General features: G+C 36.4%; 1 protein-coding gene across 1 annotated transcript in view; it reads right to left on the minus strand.

Annotated features, from left to right (window-relative positions):
- Positions 1-639: 639 nt before the first annotated feature.
- NAA30 (N(alpha)-acetyltransferase 30, NatC catalytic subunit) overlaps positions 640-21876 on the minus strand; it is a 73031-nt gene continuing 51794 nt past the window's right edge. Inside the window, exons 3-6 of the mRNA XM_011989611.1 lie at positions 21310-21875; positions 16317-16440; positions 13339-13394; positions 640-4023 (exon numbers count right to left, since the gene is read on the minus strand). Of these exons, the coding sequence (XP_011845001.1) occupies positions 3886-4023; positions 13339-13394; positions 16317-16440; positions 21310-21875 (884 nt within the window). The 3' untranslated portion in view covers positions 640-3885. The remainder of the gene's footprint in view (positions 4024-13338; positions 13395-16316; positions 16441-21309; position 21876) is intronic.

The raw sequence follows: 21876 nt of genomic DNA on the forward strand, positions 1-21876 counted from the left end.
GACTTTAGATTGAATTTATGAAGTATTTAGGGTTCCACATAAGGCCCAAATAAAACAAACTCAGAAACTTTTACAGCATTACTATAAAGAATAATGTAAAGATTTGGCATGCATGATAAAAGTAATTTAGCAGTTAAATGATTAAAACAGATCATTTCATCCTTCCACTTAAATCTGAAAATCTTGACATATAGAAGTATTCACAGCTATTTAAAGCTCCTCACAAGACAGGGGCAAAGGCTCTTTAGATATTGCTCTATTTTACTTTGGTGTCTTACCAAGGGTGGGGCGGGGGGAACATTAGAGTGGCAGTGTACAGACAAAAAAGTAAAATAAAAACTGTCTTAGAAATAAACTGCTATGAAACAGACTAAAAAGATAAACTTTTGACTCAACACATGGAAAATGTACTGATATCTGACATATGAGTTGACTAACTGAATACTTTTAGGAAAATCAAGTTCACATTATTTTCAAATTTACTTTGTCAACAGTGATGACAATTATGTAATACGTCCTCCCCGTAACTCTTAGATGAAAGGCAGGAAGTGGGAAATAATATATTGCTTGTTGCTGTTTTACTTAGTGGGTAAAAGCAAAACAACCCAATCATAAAATGCACACAGCTGTATCTAAAAGAAAAATGCAAACACAACTTAACCATACTTTATTTGACTGCATCTTATTTAGACAGCTTGCACATTTCAAATCCCATTAAATCTCTCTCCAAAAGGATATGGGACAATAGAAGAAAATTATGCAGCAATATCCAGTCAAACAGCAGTCCAATATTTTGAGATACACGTGATATTTTATAGATACTCAACTCATATCTGACGTCAATATAATTTATGGTTATGTTTTTACAAACCTGAAAGCCCTGTAACATTACAGCACTCATTTTAGTGATGTCATGGTGCACTGAAAAGTAACTCTGATGCACTACCAATTTGATTTTATCTATACTCCTGAAAAGTGATGAACTTCATGATTTTTAGACACCATAATAAATATACACATCCAGTCTGAGACATGTCAGCCAGTACCATAACACAGGGCAAGGTAAAGTTAAAACATGAAAAACAAACTGCTTTACATAGATTTGTCGAGCAAGTGGGAAGGGTAATTTGGGAAAGAGGCAGAAAATATTAAAATTGACTTTTAATTTTTTCTTATTTTGCTGGTTTCAACTTCAAAAACTACTGTATGGTTTCTGATCTGTGGACTTTGCTAAAGTAGTTTCATCCCAATGTACAGGAAATTATAATCAGCCCACACATCAAAAATGATAGTATACCCGTTAGCTTCTTCAATACTAACATATATAGCTTCATGGTAGCATGTATAAAAATGTTCAGCAGTACCAACTGCCAAACCAGTGTCAGTGGATAGTACAGTCAGTCCTAAAGAGGCAGCACCCCATTAAAAGAAAGTTGCACCTATTTTGCTCAGTTTTAGCCAAGTGAACCCATGCTATCGATTTCAAATAGAATTATTTTAAGCTTATTTAAGAAAAATAACAGCCTATTATCAAAAAGTAAATTACTGTTTGAGGCTACTTCAACCTGAATGGAGTCTTTCAGTGTTGGTGTTGGGTTTTCATGCTAGAGGTTAAAAATTTTAATCTACTTAAGTAAAAAAATTTTTGCATACCCAATTAAAGACATAAGGCATACACTGACATTTAACATACACCAAACAATATGGCAACCATCTGACTTTTTAGTCACACAGTTAACGTCATGTTTACAAACACCCAATCAGTTCAGTCAATTCGGCAATTTCAAAGGAAAAGGTCAGTATGATGGTTTCATTGACAATCTGGCAAAAACACTAAAATGGTTGAACCAATGACCTACCATCTATCTACTTTACAACCATCCCCATTATGATTCAAGCAAATATATGTTCATCAACCATTATGCATCAACCAGCAAGTCAAATATAAAGGAGTGAAATAAAATTTGATGACATAAATATGTTTTAGTTCAATTTCCTTCATATTAAATAAAAGCATCACTATAGTTGGTATTCTTCTAAACGCTAGTGCCTAAATGAAGTTTGACCAACAACATACTGAAAAGCTGAGTACTGTGTGGTTACCATATTTTTATTATAACCAGTATCCTGCCCATTAAACTTTCACGAGCAATATAAAATGGAAAACATTGTCTTTAAAAATAAAGAACTATAAATAATCCCACCAGCAGAAAGTTTTTATTTTCAAATATAAATTGTGTATCTTTATTTTTAAAGTATTTGTTACTATGTTCACCTTCAAAACACTATACTGAGCAAAGAGCAGCTTTCCTTTAAAAAAAAAAAAAAAAGCAACAAACTTTCCTGAAAAGGGGCATTTACCAACTGTTAATGGAGGTAGGGTTTTTAAAAATACAGTAATTAGAGCCACAAAATATATTCCAAACCAAATACTAGAGCAGAAGTAGAGTATATTCAAATGAAAACAACAACAACAGATTCCTACAGTTTTCACAGAGAATGAATCTTTTTTCTTAAGGGTACCTAGGTTTTCCAGTTAAATAAATTATCTATCACAGGTTTACTGACTCAATTGAAAGCAATTAACTTGAAAATTTGTTACATTGCACTGATTGGCCAAAACACAATGTAACTAATAAACATGGTGGCAGTTAAGAAAACCCACAGAACTCATTCCAAAAAAGATTTTCATTTCCCCCTTTTGTTTTTCTGGCAGAAGAAAAGCAAAGCTCCCCTAAGAATTTGCTCTTACAAGTGAAAATAAAATAAAGCAGCTTAAAATGGATACAATGCACCTTGAAATTTATTTCCAAGACCAAGAACCTAAAGGGAAGCATTTTAAGAAATGAAAGCAATGTGAATCCAAATCAAGTGGGAAAAACAAATTCAGCTACTTTGTAAAAGCTGTTCTTCACAGCATAGCAGTAATTTTGATTAAATAAAATCATATCAATTTACACTAATTTTCTATTCTTTTCCAAAACTTCCCTTACTCTCAAAAGAAAAAGTGCATCTAAAACCCAGCAATTCCCGGCTCCATCAACTTTTCTTATCTCTTTTGAGCCATTTCTCAATTTTCCAAGTAGATTCAACTTGTTACTGTAAGGAAAAAGGGACTTCTAAAGTAAACCATTCTGTTATTCACCTGAAAAAAAGTATCCAAATTATAAAAATCTGAAATAATTTATTATCAAATTTAGAATTTAAATAAAAACAAAAGTGTGCTTGCAAAGGCCTTAAAGAAAGGGAAAAGATAGCATGCATTCAAAAACTAGAGATGAAGACAAATATACCTATCTACACAGGCACTGGCAGACAAAATTTAATTGTTACCTTTACTCATTGTAAGACATACCCCACCCTACATTTTTTTCATTCACTAATCACTGAGGTACCAATATTCAAGAATGGAAAATTTAATATTGAAAAAATTAAACCTAAAACTGAAGCATCTTCTCCCTCACCCCCTTCAGAAAACTAGGGCAGGTTTTGTGTGAAATGTTAGTATACTTAGAGACTTTTACAATCCACATTGGCTTTTTTAAGGAACAAAAATTATGTTCCACTTACTGGTTCTGTGAAAAAATGATCACTGTGTAAATAACATTGTCAGCAGACTTTGCAAGTGAACACATAAATCTTGGCTATCAACTGGCACATCTTGTTGGTACCAAAAGAACTCCTGAAGTTTAAAACAATCTTTTAATTCAGAACAAATGCGCCATGCCAAAGTGCAACAAATATTGTGCGACACTCAATGAGACACTGACAGATAAGAGCTGCATGGAAATTACTAAATCCACCTGCAAAGCAATTCTGTACAAATTGCATTGCATGCAAAGGTCGATTCTGTGTGGTTGAAAGTTGTTTCTCGATGTCGGTTTCTCAACGCAGCCACAGTTTAAGTCGCAGTGCATCAACTCCATTTAAATAGTATCTGAACAGCCTCTTATCTCGAACAAAACCAAGATTTTCATAAAGTTTCAAAGCAGACTTATTTGTTATTTCGGTTTCCAAAACAACCTTCAAAGAAATGAGAAAAAAACTAAGTTATAATTACATAATTTGAAAAATCACTTACCAAGTAAACAATTTTTCAAAAATCATATGTTATTTTAAAAATTGATAGTGAAAACAATAAATAATATACAGAAAGAACTCAAAAATAGTCATCAAAATTTAATATTATATTTGGGTCAAGGGCTTGGAGGACCACTGGAGATGTATCTTCTGTTCTACTGATTTTTGTGATGTTTGAAATTTTTAGCAATGAGAGTATGTTTTATACTAAAACAAAGATTAATTATTTCCCTGTGGGGAAAGGTAAAATGACTAAGGATGAAAATAAAATCAACAATCAAAAGTACTAGTTTATTTCCTTAAACTAATAAGCTATATTATTATAAGCAGCTATTCATATTGACTTCCAACTTCCATATTTTCATTAATATGTCATTTATCCTGGTAATAACTACAATATTTGTCTGGAGTCTAGACCAGAGTCTGCAAACTATAGACTTTGGGCCAAATGCGCCTGCTGTCTGTTTTGTAAATAAAAGTTTTAGTCAAACAGCCACGTTTATTTGTTTACATGATGTCTGTGGCGGTTTTCTCAATACAAGGGCAGAGCTGAGCAGTTGCCACAAAGACCTATGGTCCACAAAGCCTAAAATAATTACTAATGGGCCTTTTACCAACAGTGTTTGCTGAATCCGGACAAGAGGTATTCAAAATGTTAGAGTGTCTCATAATCACCTGAAGGGCCTGTTAAAATAGATTGCTGAGCCCCACACCCAGCGTTTATGAGTAGGTTTGCAGTAGGACACAAGAATCCGCATTTTCAACATTTTAAAATTGCCAGATGATGATGTTGCTGCTGGTCAAGGGACATTTTGAGAACCACTGGTCTAAACAGTACCTCAACTTATATCCAAAATTGAACTCATAATCTGCTCTTCCTCCACAATTCTGTATCTCAGTAAACAGGATCACCATCCCACCACATCAGTGCCTCAAACCTGAAACCCAAGAGTCATTTTTGAACCTCACTCCTCTCCAACCACCTATATGCATCCAAGCACTGATTATTGTCAATTCTCCCTCTTAAATCTCTAAGTAGTCCTCTTTTTTCTATGCTCGATACACCACAGTGCAAGCCGCCATCAACTCCTAACTCAAGAGGTCTCCCATTCTCTATAGAGTTAGGGTGATGCTCTTGTTAATTCTCTACTTAAAACTGTTTATTGATTCCCTCTTGTCCTCAAGAGAAAGTCCACAATCTAAAAACAATATCAAGAGACATAAAAAGTCCATCAATATACTGGCCTCAGCTTTGCTTTAGGTCTCTTTCTTGCTTTCCATGCTCGGCACTGAATTTTCAGTTTCTGGAACCAACCATGATCTCTCCCACCTTAGACCATTCAAATAAACTGTTCTCTCTCTGGAAGCATGCTCTTCCTATCCTCCTCTCTTTTGGCCCTACCTTGTCACTTCCAGATTGGGGACAGTGCCCCTTTCCTTTTATATCACCCAGCAGCATTCTGCACTGTTCCTATGACACATTCTTATTCAACATTTGATGAGTGGTATGTCATCTCTCCTAGCTGGTAAACCCAACAACAGCAGGGACCAATGCTAAATCTAAACCTTTAAAGGATCTAAAATGAAGTAATTAGTTCAGGATGAAGAAAATAAATACGCTCCTAAGAAAACCTAAAATAAAAGTTGTACAGGAAATAAACTGGTTTAAGATAAGTAAACGTCAATTTCTCTCTGCACTTAAAAAATCACAATTTGGCCAGGTGCAGTGGCTCATGTTTTGGGAGGCCAAGGCAGATCACTTGAGCCCAGGAGTTTGGGACCAGCCTAGGCAACGTGGTGAAAACCCATCTCTACAAAAACTTTAAAAGGTAGCCAGGTTTGGTGGTGTGTGCTTATAGTCTCAGCTACTTAGTGGGGCAGAGGTGGGAGGATCATTTGAGCCCAAGGGGTTGAGGCTGCAGTGAGCTGTGAGTGCACCACTGCACTCTAGCCTGGGCGACAAAGCGAGACTGTCTCAAAAAACAAATTAAAATACTCACACATACACACACACAAAATTAAATTTCTAGTAACGTATGTCATACTAGAGTCTGTAACACCTCAGTCTGGTCAATACAAGTTTTTAGTTTTTAACAATTCTCTTGGGTAATTCCTGCAATTCTGTTATTAGGTCCAGCACCTAATTATAGCTAAAACGTTAAATCAAAGCAATTTAATATGAGAAACACTAAAGTCACAACAACTCAAAACTTGGAATTGATTTCAAATAAAAAGTGACAATTTTAAAATATGACAGCTAATATTTATTGGAGCTGTACTATGTGCAATGTAAAGCATTCTACATGCATTATGTAGCTTTATTTTCACAATAACCTTATGAAATTGATGTGGTTATCCATTTTACAGATGAATAAAACTCAAGGCCACCAATAGAGCAAGGACAAAACAGAGTCCAATTATGAACTAAAGTTTAATAGTAACTACCCTACTGTACCTCTCCCCTGATTATTTCCCAAAGTAAAGCACAGAGACCAGGAAATCTAACCTACTTAAGACAAGATGAAAGGGATTCTAAGTCCACCATCATTAATATTCAGCAATCTAAAATATTCCAAACACATCTGAGGCTACCACCACTACACAAATACACACTTGAGATGTGGTTAAGAACTGAGTTCAAGTTTGTTGGCATCCTAATAGATTAATGAAATGAGGCTCAATTACATAGAGAAAAAATTACACCAAGGTCTTACTCAGTTAAAATGTAAAGATTCTCCTGGCACACTCATATTTTCTAAACAAAGTGATTCTTTCTTTAGAAAATTATTTGACACAACAGAAAAATGCCAGGATAAAGTAACTAATTTTTAATTCTCAAATTCTTATAAACATATTAAAAGAATATCTGGATTTATATTAGAAATTCACCATAAAACGAAGTTATTTTGGTCCTAAAGAAACTTGACAGAGTTGAATTCTACTTAACAGCGAAAAAAAATTACAGTGAAATTCCACTGATCCTCTTTGCGACAGTAACAGATCATTATCAGGATAAGCCAAACCATTACAAAACATTACTGTTTAAGGTAGTATTTTTTAATACTGTAGGCTGGAAGCTCCTGGAGGGCAGGCTTGTTCATTGCTAGAACTTTAGCACTACCACACTGTCTGGCACCTAGAAGCCCTTCCACTGCTATTTGCTGAATGAACAACAAACAGTACTGCTCTTCACAACATCTCTTTAAGATCAGAATTAACATCATGTTGCACAGACAAAGAGAAAGACCAGAAAAAGTTAAACAGCCTGCCTACAATCATACAACTGCCAAGTGACAGAAGATAAATACGGAAACCAGGCTTCTCATACTCAGTTATTAGGCCAAACTACTCACCCAAAATCCTTGCAGTTTAGCTAACCCCACTGTATTCTGTTCTTTACCTTGCAGCCTCTATCACATAGCAAAATATTTCCAGTGAAACTAAAGATGTTTTTTATATATATACATATATATAATTAGTAAATACTTAATAAACATAATAAACATAGTCTAATTAAAAAGCTAAAATGTAATCTTTTATATCATGGGGGAAAAAGAATGACTGTACCTTTTCTAAGTTGGACTTTTCTAACTTAGAAAAATGTAAGTTATTTCAAAAAATAACTTAGATCTCCTTGTGGCTCCTAATAATCTAATGTAGTCATTAGTGCTAATGTGATCTATTTTATTCTTTTAATTGTACAAAATACAGTCAGCTACCAGATTATCTGTCTAAAAATTACCAAAATGTCTTTTGCATTACCTTTATATTGCTAGAAATAAATAGCATTAGGTAGGTCAAGCAAATCAGGTTGTAGGGAAAGTCATGGGTTTGAATAGCAGATTGTAAACAGTCGGCAACAAGTTACATAGCATGCTATTTACAGAAGAAACTGTCTAGTAAAAATAAAAAATGTATGCAACAAAAAAAGAAAGGAAAGAAAACACCAAATTGGATGTCTGATACTGTTTGGCTGTGTCTCCACCCAAATCTCATCCTGAATTCCCATGTGCTATGGGAAGGACCCGGTGGGATGTAGCTGAATCATGGGGGCAAGTCATTCCCGTGCTGTTCTCATGAGTGAATTAAGTCGCACGAGATCTGATAGTTTTAAAAAGAGGAATTCCCCTGTACAAGCTCTTTTCTCTTTGCCTGCCACCATCCACGTAAGATGTGACTTGTTCCTCCCTTGCCTTGTGCCAGGATTGTGAGGCTTCAATCCAATGTGGTATTCTTTCTTTTGTAAACTGCCCAGTCTGAGGTATGTCTTTATCAGCAAGGTGAAAACAGACTAATACAACGTGCTAGAAGGGTAGGTAGTGAACTTTCTTCTTCTGTTTCTCAAGTTTTCTGTAATGTTCATTATGGTTTTTCAATGGAAAAAATGTCTTTAATGTAAATAAGCAAAAATTAAATGACATGGTTTTCAATTGAAAATATTTTAAGATACTATAAATTTAAATTCCATTAAGAAATCCTAATTCCACTGTATTCTGATCAGTTATCTCTGGCTATTCATATCACAGTAATCGACCTAAAACTTTTTTTTTTCTTTTTGGTGAGACGGCATCTTGCTCTGTCCCCCAGGCTGGAGCACAGCGGCACGATCTCACCTCACTGCAACCTCTGCCTCCTGGGTTCAAGCAATTCTCCTGCCTCAGCCTCCCCAGTAGCTGGGATTACAGGCACACACCACCACACCTGGCTAATTTTTGTATCTTTTTAGTAGAAACGGAGTTTCACCATATTGGCCAGGCTGGTTTCGAACTCCTGACCTCGTGATCCACCCACCTTGGCCTCCCAAAGTGCTGGGATTACAGGCATGAGCCATTGCGCCCAGCCTAAAACTCTTAAAATAAAAACAAAAACAAAAACAAAAAACAGCTTGAAGTTTTCAGAGATTAAGATTTTAAGGGTATCAATGGCTTAAACATCGACGCACTATTCATCATATACTGATCAATCACCTGCCCAAATTCTAATTTACTTTGGGAAAAAAAGTACATAAATGTAAATGGCCAGCAAGTAGGTTGATTTTAGGTACACAGATCCTACTTTAAAACCTACATCATAGAAAACTCATTCATTCTATATGTATTTCTCTTATTCTTTCTTCTATTGTGAAACATGAACCTAAGATACTTGTCCTAGCTGCTACACATCTGGCAGTCAGAGCATGTGGGGGTGTAAACAAATTTAAGCCAGATCAGGACACTGGTAATGTATTTCTTACTCATGAAGTAACAGATCCACTTGTTTCCTCTTTTGATACTATAATTTTTTGTGTCAGCTCCAAATACATAGAAAATGAAAAAAAATTTTAGCTATACTGCTTTAACATATACCTAATTCTGATATGAAAAGTTGGGAAAATCACAGTAAGACAAAATGAAAACATCAACTAGACCAGGAACAGTGCAGCATTATTTGGAGAAAAACATTATCTACCTTTCAATTCTGTGGATTACTAATAACTCTGGCTGAATACTCTGAGCTTAAAATGACTAGTAACAACAAAGAACAATATAAACATGACTCAAGGTCACAAATTCTGTACACAGAATAGAAAGTGAAAATTGTTTGATGTGCACAGTAAGGTTTCACAGAGATTTCCAAATGTATCTTTTTTTTGTTTTGTTTTGTTTTGTTTTGCCACAGAGCACAGTAAGGTTTCATGGAGATTTCCAAATGTATCTCTTTCTTTATGAGACAAAGTCTCTGTCTCCCAGGTTAGAGAGCAGGGGTGCAATCTTGGCTCACTGCAACCTCCGCCTCTAGGGTTCAAGTGATTCTCCTGCCTCAAGCTCCTGAGTAGCTGGGACTACAGGCGTGTGCCACCACGCCCAGTGAATTTTTGTATTTTTAGTAGAGATGGGGTTTCACCATGTTGGCCAGGCTGATCTCGAACTCCTGACCGCAACTGATCCGCCAGCCTTGGGCCTCCCAAAGTGCTGGGATTACAGGCATGAGCCACAGTGCCTGGTCAAATGTACCTCTATTAAAAGGTTCACAGATTTTAAAACCTTTATCTTTGTAAGAATTTTTAAAATAGCAGAATAACCTAAGTAGTAGAAAATCTAATTTAAAACCCTTCTCAAATGTCTTTCACAGATTTTCAGATAATTTGTCAAAATTTCTAAACCCTTTAAAAGGAAGGTTGGTCTAAATTAATGAAAGTGAAAGCACATAATTGTATTTTCATTAATCACCATATTTTTGGAGATTTATCATTTCAAAGGCATTTTAACAACTTGGTTAACCCTGAAGATGCCTTTTAAAAAAAAATGCTACTATGAACAAAAATAAGACAATTGGTGTTTTTAGAAAGCTTACAGAAAGCAGAGAGAAAGACAAGTTAACAGCAATACAAGTCAAAATTTAAAAGTGCTTAAACAAGAGAGAGAGGGGTACAAATATCATGCTGGAAGCACAGAACTAATCATTCAAAAAATATTTATGAAGCAGTTACTCTATCACAAATGTCACACTAAGCACCAAGAATACCACAACAAACAAGAGAAGGTATCTCTGTCCTACACTGTGCTAAGGCACTGAACAAGTGAAATTAAGTGCAATAAATATTACAAAAAGAGTAACAAAAATAACAGAAAAGTGCAACGGATTCTGTCCAGAAAGATCAAGAAAAACTTAAAGGAGTTGTTGGTATTTGAATTGGGTCTTAAAGACTAAAGTATTTTAACATGGAAAGGAAAACCAGATAGCTACCAGAGCTTATAGAGTAAACAAGAGTTCATATGGCAAATTATTCGATCTGAATAACGTTGGACGCAGATAAGCAAACTTTTTATACCAAGAAAAAGTTATCTAATCAAGAGACAGAGGTATTCACAAACTGCAAAAACCATCCATTTAAAATTATACAAAAGGAAAAAGTTCACGAAGCTATTGATGTCAGCCTAAAGATTAAGTAATATTCATTGTTTCAAAAGAAAAAATGAATGAATCAGCATTAGCTTTTTAGGCTGGAAATGCATACCATAAAATGTATCATTAATTTAAAATTTAACCTTGAGACCAAAACAATACAAATGTTCGTATCATTCCTGAGAACTTCCAATGAAAAGCCAACACTAGGCCGGGCACAGTGGCTCAAGCCTGTAATCCCAGCACTTTGGGAGGCCGAGATGGGCGGATCACGAGGTCAGGAGATCGAGACCATCCTGGCTAACACGGTGAAACCCCGTCTCTACTAAAAAATACAAAAAACTAGCCAGGCGAGGTGGCGGGCGCCTGTAGTCCCAGCTACTTGGGAGACTGAGGCAGGAGAATGGCGTAAACCCGGGAGGCGGAGCTTGCAGTGAGCCGAGATCCGGCCACTGCACTCCAGCCTGGGCGACAGAGCGAGACTCCGTCTCAAAAAAAAAAAGAAAAGCCAACACTATCCAAACCTTTGATCAGTTAAAGAAAAGCACACAGCCTGCCTCAAAGGAGTGACTTAGGATAGCAAGTAGGATAACTCAGAAAAAGTTTCATCATAGGAACATAATACTCTCTGCTCTTAACACCCCTGTTCACTGGATCTCTCTACTCTGCGGAAGATCAAAACATGATCTATTATCCCAAAGATTTCTCCACGCTGTTAAGCAACTTTTGTGAAACCTGACTTTTCTCGATGAGCTGACAAGCAGTGTGGCTATGGTCCAAACATGGACCTATACCTCATGAACATATCCGATCCAATTCTCTGCTCAAAATTTCAATTACCAGTCATGTAAAACTTTGGCTACTGCATTTTAATATTAAAAGCTGTGAACAATGTGAGATCCTTTGACACCTGTGAATTATTTCTTTGGAGTAAAATTAGATATTTTTAAATCCCAGGATGACTTCACTGTGCCACCTATTATGTCTGGAGGCCTTCTCATATAACCACCACTTAGAGTGATCCGTCAGAATAGAGCCTAGTGTGAACAAGAAGCCTGAGAATGCTCAGCAGCAAATCTCTGTATTCTAATACGGAAATGTATTCATGAGATGCTGTTAAAAGAAAAAAGCAATTATTATTGCTAATAATTACTGAATAAGAATTACTTCATTTGTATTTTTAAAAACTATATATTTGCATATAGGTGCGTTTAAAAAATGAGAGAACGCATTTCAAACAGTTAACAGTAGCAAGAGGCCAGGAGCAGCGGCTCATGCCTATAATCACACTTTGAGAGGCTGAGGTGGAAGGATCACTTGAGGCCAGGAGCTGGAGTGGTCTCCAGCTGGACAACACAGCAAGACTCCCATCTCTACAAAACAAAAACAAAAACGACAACAAAAAAACAGTAGCTATCAATGGAAAGATGGATAAAGACTTGAAAAGCATGAGAATGGCAGAAGGAACTTTGTTAACAAAAACACATGCACATATATCATATATGCTGTGTATAAATTTTGTACAAAAAAAATCCACTTCTTTTAAGTCACTAAAACAAATTATTAAGGTCAATATTTTGAAAAAAGTTACCCAATTTCACATATTTTGAGAATTCTCTAAGGCACATCTGACCTCTAATAATAAAAATTGCTACTTCTATTACTCATAAAAGTACTAGTACAACTTTGCTCCTCCTCAGTCACCACTGCTATATTAAAGACATCTATACTTCTCTAGTTTATACTTGTTCCCTTCCACACTGTACAACAGTAAATGTTAACATTCCTAATCATCACCAATATTTATCAAGCACCTACTATATGTAGAAACACAGTGCAGTAGGATACAAAGAAATTGTATCTGCCATCAGACCTTACAAACAAGCTGAAGAGAGAAAATGCTCTTACATTAATGCGCAGCTAGCGCTACTCTTAAAAAGTGGTTGTCTTCCCCCTAGCAACATTGTCATTATTTAATTCCGAAAAGATTATTTTCAAGTGTGAAATGTCCTCCATATAGACTGATAGTTTTCCCACTGTTAGAAACTAAGGCCAATATGTAAGCAAATTATAACAGAGTCTATAATAAGAGCTACCTTAAAAAACTGATGATAAAGCCTCTGAATACCAAAATTGTGTACTGAAAATGTCTAAGATGCCACCCACTCATTTTGAAGAAATTTTAGCTCCATTTTAAAATTTGTTCTAGGTCAAAAATTCATGTGTTTTTAAATGGAATATAATTTTCCCCACAAGCTGCATTTGTGTAGTAAAACTGCAATGAAATCTGCAATAAATTACAAAATATTTATAAAAAATACCCAGTAAGAATAATGCCCAGAAAACAAGTATTAAACATTTTTAAAGACTTACCTCATCACAGTCTCCCTCAACCATGGCATATATAGCTTTCTTAACCAAGTTAGTACCTAGAATATAGATCTGAGTATTAATGAAGGAAAAATGTATTTCTTAAAGATAACCTAAATTATAATATTCATAAGCACAGAAATGTCAAATGCTAGTTTCTATCTTGAATCCAGATACAGATTATCTCAAATTAAGGGGGAAAAATTTTAGCTATAAGCTAAGAGAAGCCAATAGAACCTATACATAACAGTACGTTTCCTCTTGAAAGACCTATCTCCCAATATACTCCTTTTTCTCAGACATAATTATTCGCCGCAAGCAGGAGTTTGTTCTATTGTGTTTGAAAGTAGGAGGAAAGGGAAAGAGAAAAAGACAAGATGTGGTATGGCCAGAACAACCCAGGAACTCCCCGTGAGTTGGCCAGAACTTACTGCATAACCCGAGCTGATCTCACCAAAGATCTTCCAAACTCCCCTGGACACAAGGCACAAGACAACCTCATCAGAACTGCTGTTACCCACAGTAGGTTCCTATAAACTTTATAGTGAGCACGATGAAGTCTGGCACTCCCAGTGATGTCAGTGGTGTGTCTGTAAATGTCTAGCAAAATGTATCCTAGTTTAGGGTCAAATATAACTGGTATATTAAAAGGGAAAAAATTTGCCAAATCTGATTTTAAGAGAAGACAGACAAATTTTAGTTAAAAACTCTTAGGCTGGGCGCGGTGGTACACGCCTATAACCCCAGCACTTCCAGAAGCCAAGGCAGGCAGATCACTTGAGGCCAAGAGTTCAAGACCAGCCTGGCCACCATGGTGAAACCCCGTCTCTATCAAAAATACAAAAAACTAGCCAGGCATGGTGGCTCACGCCTATAATCCCAGCACTTTGGAGGCCGAGGTCATGGCAAAACCCCATCTCTATTACAAATACAAAACACTGGCTGGGTGCGGTGGCTCAGCCTATAATCCCAGCACTCTGAGAAGCCCAGGTGGGCGGATCACCGGAGGTCAGAAGTTCAAGACCAGTCTGGCCAACATGATGAAATCTCGTCTCTACTAAAAAATAACAAATTAGCCAGGCATGGTGGCGGGTGCCCGTAATCCCAGCTACTCGGGAGGCAGAGGCAGGAAAATCACTTGAATACAGGAGGCAGAGGTTGCAGTGAGCCGAGATAGTGCCACTGCACTCCAACCTGGGCGACAGAGTGAGACTCTATCTCAAAAAAACAAAAAAACAAAAAATACAAAAAATTAGCCCAGGTGTGGTGGGGTATGCCTGTAGTCCCAGGTGCTTGGGAGGCTGAGGCACAAGAATTGCTTGAATCTGGGGGGCAGAGGTTGCAGTGAGCCGGGATCACGCCATTGCACTCCAGCCTGGGCAACAGAGCAAGACTGTCTCAAAAAATAATAAAATTGAATTAAAAACTCTTTAATTTTCAAAGCATGCATACAAGTATGCGTACATTTTATGGCCCAAACAAAGTATGTCTGAAGGTCAGGATGCAACCCTAAAGCCACTGGTTTCTGCCCTCCAAACTAGCCAAACAATTGGCTATAATTTATCATGAGTCCTTATCAGTGTTTTTTAATGCATCAAAGGCTCAAACTTACTCCATAAAACAAGCCCAATTCATTAAAAATCTTAGTGGAAAGCTGTAACACTGTAATAAAGTTGGCTAAACCTAACATATTAAGTAAACCTATTTATAGTTACTTCTCATGATATCTAGGACTGTGTGAGAGTCTTAGTTTGGACAATAACACTTAATAGTTTTTAAAAAACGTAAGTGACAAAACTGCTAATGATTAAATACTGGTACAGGTATTAAACTTTTTTTATGAATACTCGCTAAAGCACATCACAAAATTTGACATGCTTAGACAAATGCTTGTCTACCCAATCCTCCATTGTGAACATAGAGCTACTAGGTCCTAGAGACTAGAAGAATGGTTTTTTGAAACGGAATCTTGCTCTGTCACCCAGGCTAGAGTGCAGTGGCACACTCACTGCAACCTCCGCCTCCTGGGTTCAAGCGATTCTCCTGCCTCAGCCTTTTGGGTAGCTGGAGTTACAGGTGCCCACCACCGCGCCCGGCTAATTTTTGTATTTTTAGTAGAGACAGGGTTTTGCCACCTTGCCCAGGCTGGTCTTGAACTCCTGACCTAGTGATCCAACTGCCTTGGCCTCCCAAAGTGCTGGGATTACAGGCGTTAGCCACCGCACCCGGAGGCCTATTGAGTTTTATGGCGTTATTTAAATGACAAAAGTTATCTAACCCGGTGATAGAAGAGTGGTGCCTAATCAGGCTTACATCACAGTCACCCATGGAAGCTTCAGCTCCACCTCTGACAAGACAAACAAGAGTCTCAGGGTGAGGGGTCTAAATATGTTTTTAAACCACCCCACATGATTCTAAGGATCATTATAAATCATGAGTGTAAGATTAACTAAACATGTCAGGAAAAGTACACCCGATAAAAAATTAAGTTTGGGAATTATAAGAAACAATCAATTCTCATCTCCTGATCTTTTCTGAACTGCAATATACGGTTCATGACTAACACCAGTAATGGTAACAACTTTTCCATAATTTTGGCTTGATTGAGGTCCACTTAACCCAAATACAGACAAGTGCTTGAAGGCTGGGATGAAGGACCATCATAATGTAATTATAAATTGCAGTATTTCTTGTGTTACTTAGTATAATGCAAAGCATTTTGAATGTGATTAAAAAAAAATCTGGAGGTAAAAACTGATGATCGGCTACTTGTTAAAAAGAAAAACTGTCAAAACATTAACAAAGAAAAAACTCATTTTAAGAACTTTTTAAAAATACCATTTAGAAATTAAAAATTATAAACCGCCTTTTCTTCCTTTAGTTTTTTCATTTCTACATACTTACATTTAAGTCTTTCATTTCAAAACACAAAAATGAAAATAGCTTAGCTTAGGCATTCTATGAAATAATATTTTTCTTACCAATGCCATTTCTCCTGTATTTGGAATCCACGGCTAACATGGCTATATAACCTCTGCGGAACATCTTTTTGTGCATATCCAACTTGCAAACGATGGCACCTACACACTCCTCCCCTACCATGGCCTTAAAAATAAACAAACAGTTATGAAGAATACATTGCCATCAGGTACTGCACAATGATCCAGAGAAAACAACAACCAACCACTGGTAGGCATTTTTGACGGGGGGAAGAGATAACGGGAACTCTTACAAGAGAGCAGTCACAGAAGTTTCAGAAATCTAAATCCCCTAACTCCTTTAAATGTTCTAGTGTTAAAATTTCTCAATATTCTTTAAAACATGAATTATTTATGCTTACTATTAAAGCCTAGGGAAAAAAGACCAGATTTCCACAAGGTAAACATTCAAGTACTTTATAAGATTACGTATGAGGTGCTTATAATCACAATTATTTGCAACAAAGACCTAAGTTTCTGGAAGAGGAAATATGCAAAAACAAATTATTAGGACATAAAATATTGTAAAACTTGCCCATCAGCAGAATATAATTTTAAATAGTTAAATTTAGTAATAATGGCCAGGCACAGTGGCTCACACCTGTAAATCCAGCACTTTGGGAGACTGGGGCGGGCAGATTGCTTGAGCTCAGGGGTTTGAGATCAGCCTGGGCAACATGGCAAAACCGTCTCCACCAAAAATACAAAAATTAGCTGGGTGTGGTGGCATGTACCTGTAGTTCCTGCTACTTGGAAAGCTGAGATAGGAGGATGGCTTGAGCTGGGGAGGCAGAGGCTACAGTGAGCTGAGATCGTGCCAATGTACTCCAGCCTAGGTGACAGAGTGAGACCCCATCTCAATAAAATAAAAAAAGAAAAAAATTTAATGAAGTTTTAGTGAAAGCTACATATAATACATATTTACACCTGAATGGTAGATTGTGATCAGAAAAAAAAAATTTTAATTTTCAGAAAAAGCACAGTTTATAAGGTATTGATTAGATCATACCTAAAAGGTTTTTTGTTAATATATGTAAATATAGCATAGTCTCATTTTTAAGATACTCCTGACAGTGTGGATAACTGTCATAAAGCTCTCAGAATACTTATAGTTCAAAATCAAAGCTTTACGTTAAAAGCTTTAACTTTACAGAAATTTCTATTTTAATAAAAATGTACAGCTTTCCGAGTAGTAAAAGCTACATGTTAAATTCTAATCATCCCCCATTTTCATTAAGATTTCTAGTGTTACCATTAAAAATGTTTTTCAAAAATTCCAATGCTGATAAGAAGTTCTAGTAACATGGTATTTCTGGTAATTATAAATACGGCAATATCTCCAACTGTTTAAATAATGTGTCAGTAAGAAGTTTGTTTTCCATAAATTAGTTTTCAAGAAGAAGCTATTTCAACAAAAGCAGAAATGAGTTAAAAAATTAATAATGTCCAATTTATACTTAATACATATTTTAAATTTGTGACTTTTTTAGTCTGGCATTCTGTAAATTGATTAATAAGCCTTTAACTGTGGAGAAATCTTTTAGGCAAGAAAATTCTAATCCATTTCATGCAAACCTAAACTAGGTCAAAAATTCTTTTGAAGGAATATGAAATTCAACAACCCACGCTAATTCATTTCTGGTTTATCACACATTCCAAAACTATTTTGGGTCAATAAACCTCTGAAATGGCTATTTCTATTTTTTTTCCCTCACAATATATCAATCTTTTAAAAAAATTTTTTAAACAAAGACCTTAAGTATGCATAAAAATTGCCTTGAACAACTCTGAAAGCTTTTTCTGATCTGAAAATAACTCACTTCAAATATATGTGTGTATATACAAATACATATAAATACATACACATACATAAAATTATTACAGACCAAATGGTATATTTAAAAGGCTCAGAAAAAATTTTGGCCTGACCTCATAAGTCAGGCTCATGTGAAATGAAAATCTGTATTAGATCGATGATATAAACCTCAAGAACAGCTACACCTTATAAACTACCCAAAAATGAGGAAAAATTAAAACAATACAACTGGACACTACTTTCAATCTGAACAGGAATTTCAAACAAATCTTTGTCCCTTGAGCATGGAATAAGCAAACAAAAGATTGTATTAGTTCATTCTTAAGACCTGATTTCTTCCTAATTTAGAATCTGTAGGAGCAAAAATCAAGCTGTATATATCATCTAAAAAGTCTAATATATCATACACCATAGAGATGATATTAGTAGTGAAGAAGACCAATGCTGCATTTTTTTCCTGATAAACCACTCGCGAATATATGGTACATTTACAGGAATCATTAAATTGCTTGTCAATTTTTCCTAATAAAAGCTCTGCACATACATTTGGAATTCATGCTATTAAATGTATTTTTTCAAGGATGGGAACTGAAAAATCCCTGGCAAGATTAAGACTTAACACTACAAGGCCAAAGAGTTGTCAGCCTATAAAACTATGAAAAATATGAAGTGAGAGATTCCCAAATTCTAGAACACTACAAATAGAAAACTGGAGGAAGCCAAAAAGTTAAATTTAGAACAAATAAACGGAAATACTATGTTACATCGCTGAGCAAAGTTTAAGAACTTCAAAAAGGTACCAACAACTGAAAATGTTACTATGAAAAGAGGTAAAGATAAAATGGTTAAGTACAGAGTAACTGAAAGTGTCTCACATTTGTATTTTTTTTTTTACATCTTTCACAATTAGGAAGAATCATAATAAGCTACTATTTTTGTTACTCAATCAAGTATTGGCAATTTTGTAAGGTTCAACCCTATATAGTCCATTGACCCATTACAGGTTATCCATAGAAAAAAGCAACATTTTGGAGGTTTCTAATCTCTTGAGATTGATGTTTGTAAGGGCAACTGTCACTTGGTGGAGATAACTTGCTGACACAATAATCTTCACTGAATGGATCAAGAGTATGTCATTTTTCAGGTTCTTATGTTACCATAATGAGAGGCCAGGAGAACTGGGTTCTAGCTTTACCCTTCTGTCAGTAAATATCTGGAGACTGAAACATTTTGAGTCACTTTGGTTCTTTTTTTCAATCAAAAACCAAAACAGAACAAAACCTAAGTTGGGCTGGATTATCTCTAGGATGCCTTTCAGTTCTAAAAGGTTATGATTTAAAATAAACATATACATTTACGCATTTGCATTTTTAAAAAAATAGTTCCTATGGGAAACTTAAATGTAAAAGTATGCCAAGATAAAGGTTTCAGTTTTAAATGGCCTGGTTGTTTTTTAACTACTGTTTTATTATTGTTTAATACCTCCTGATTCATACTGGCACTAGTAAATCTTATAGGTCAACCACTTGTGCATATCGCAATTTCTAGATATTCAGAATTTAATATTAAACAAACGAGCTACTAAAGGCTAACACACACATTAGCTGGTGAATTGGAAGGGTTCTACATAAAATCAAAACTAAAGTTTACTAATATTGTTGACCAGAGTCTAAAATGGCAGACAAGTTGAGAAAGGCTTAGGTAAACATCAGGACTCAAAAGTTGACTGAATATCATATATACAACAATTTCCTGGAATTGACAGAAAAACATCTATTTCAATTTGAAATGTGACTCAATCATCTGCTTCTGTGGGTTAACTTACAACTAAATCTACAATTTTTAGCAATTACAGTGGCATTTGATATGACATTTATAATAGTGCTATAAATCATTTTCTCATATTCACTGACATAGACATGTCTTAGAACTATTCTGATACAATGCTTAGAATACCGAAAGAGCAGTTTTCAAGAATATAAAATAGTACCCACAGTTTAAACAAATGTACTGAAGTTTAAGCAAAGTTAAGACAGAAAATAGAACTACCATTATCTACAATACCCAGGTTACATTTTCAAATTACCACCAAGCTAGATAATCAAAAAGACAGGGAAGTATTGTCAAAATATCTTGCAGGGAATTACTAAGTGAAACTAAGCCAATGCTAAAACACTAAGTAACGGTGGCTTTTCCCTTCACATATTATAAAATATTCCTTAAATGGATGTCATCTAGAAACAATATGCTTGTGAGCACATGATACAAAGCATACACCTGCAGTCAACAGTTAAGTTAAAGGGTTCATAGAGACTGAAATGGGCCAATATTATTGTGAAGAAATTACTGGTACTGCCAATACTATGTAAATTTTTTAAAACTGTCCAAAAGTCTTTCACCTACGTGTAATATTATTGTCAATTATAATTTACACAAGCCAGTCTTACTAGTGTTTGGCCACATCTTCAACCAGTTTCTTAAATTAAAAAAAATAAAATCAGATCGGTAACAATTTCACACTTAAGTTTTCTACATTCCACAAAAGGGTATTTTGTCCAAGTTTCAGGAGTCTTTCAGCCACCAGAAGTGTTAGTAGCGCTTTCTGCAATGGAGTACCAGAAAGCAGGCTGGCTACAACTGTTAATTGTCCTGTTGAAGTAAAGGGAAATATCTCCATAATTACTGAAAATGCTTGTAAGATTTAATTCTCCAATATGGCCACACCAAGTTTGCTGAGATTCATGTTCACCAAAACATGTTTATGCATACACTCTTCCCTGATTATAGTTGTAACTGAGAGACTAAAAGGCCTCTATCCAAACAGAACCATGTTCAAATTAAATTACTGTGAAGTGTTTGAGGATGCGGGCGGGCAATTAAAGACGGTTAAACACGATTATAATCTAATGTAAACAAGACACAAGACCCCCACCGCAGTGAAACACGCCACCATACAGGCTTGCTGCAGTTACACTAGTATCACGTTAACCCGAATCATGAAGTCTTACCTTCAAAACAGTTTCATTAAATAACTAGGAATGTGTACACGCACTTGACATCATATAACGTACTATGATAAGCAGCAGGAGATATCCACTGCCACACTCTGGGCCCTCGCTCCCTGCCCCGCACAGTCTGGATCACTGCTGGGTTCACCCTCTTTTTATTCTATCCACTTACCAAGAAGCACAGCTGTGGCCAGTTGTGGATAAAATATCTATAGGTATAAATGGAGTAGGGTTCGGACAGATCTTTGGTGATCAGTCTCATGATATCGGGCATTTGTAGCTCGGATTCATATCGGACATATCGTATCGTCCGATCCTCTCCAGGCTCAACCTCCCTGCCCGAAGGGCTTCTTAAGCTGCAGTCGGCGGTCAGGGACGAAGACAGCAGCCGCACCTGCTCGTCTTCCTCCTCTTCCTCCTGCTCGGTGCCCTCGGCCAGTCCATTGCGGGCCGCCGCGGGATCGCTCGCCGCCGCTGCCTCCGCCGGGCTGGGGACCGCAGTTCTTGCATTATTAGAGAGGGAGTGAGGGGGCCTCTCGCCAGAGTGTACCCCGGCTCCTTTTGTTGCAGTCGCTCTGGGGCCTCCGTCAGGGGTGGCCGTGGTCGCGGCCACCTCGGCTACGCTCAGGACCTTGCTCTTGAGGGAGGCGGCCGCCCGGAGGTGCCGCAGTTCGGGGCTAATCAATCCGTTGAGCTGCTGCTGCTCCTGCGGCGGCTGAGGGCAGCGGAGGCACGGATG

Source organism: Mandrillus leucophaeus, unplaced genomic scaffold (genome assembly GCF_000951045.1).
Source record: "Mandrillus leucophaeus isolate KB7577 unplaced genomic scaffold, Mleu.le_1.0 Scaffold359, whole genome shotgun sequence".
Classification (NCBI taxonomy): Eukaryota; Metazoa; Chordata; class Mammalia; order Primates; family Cercopithecidae; genus Mandrillus; species Mandrillus leucophaeus.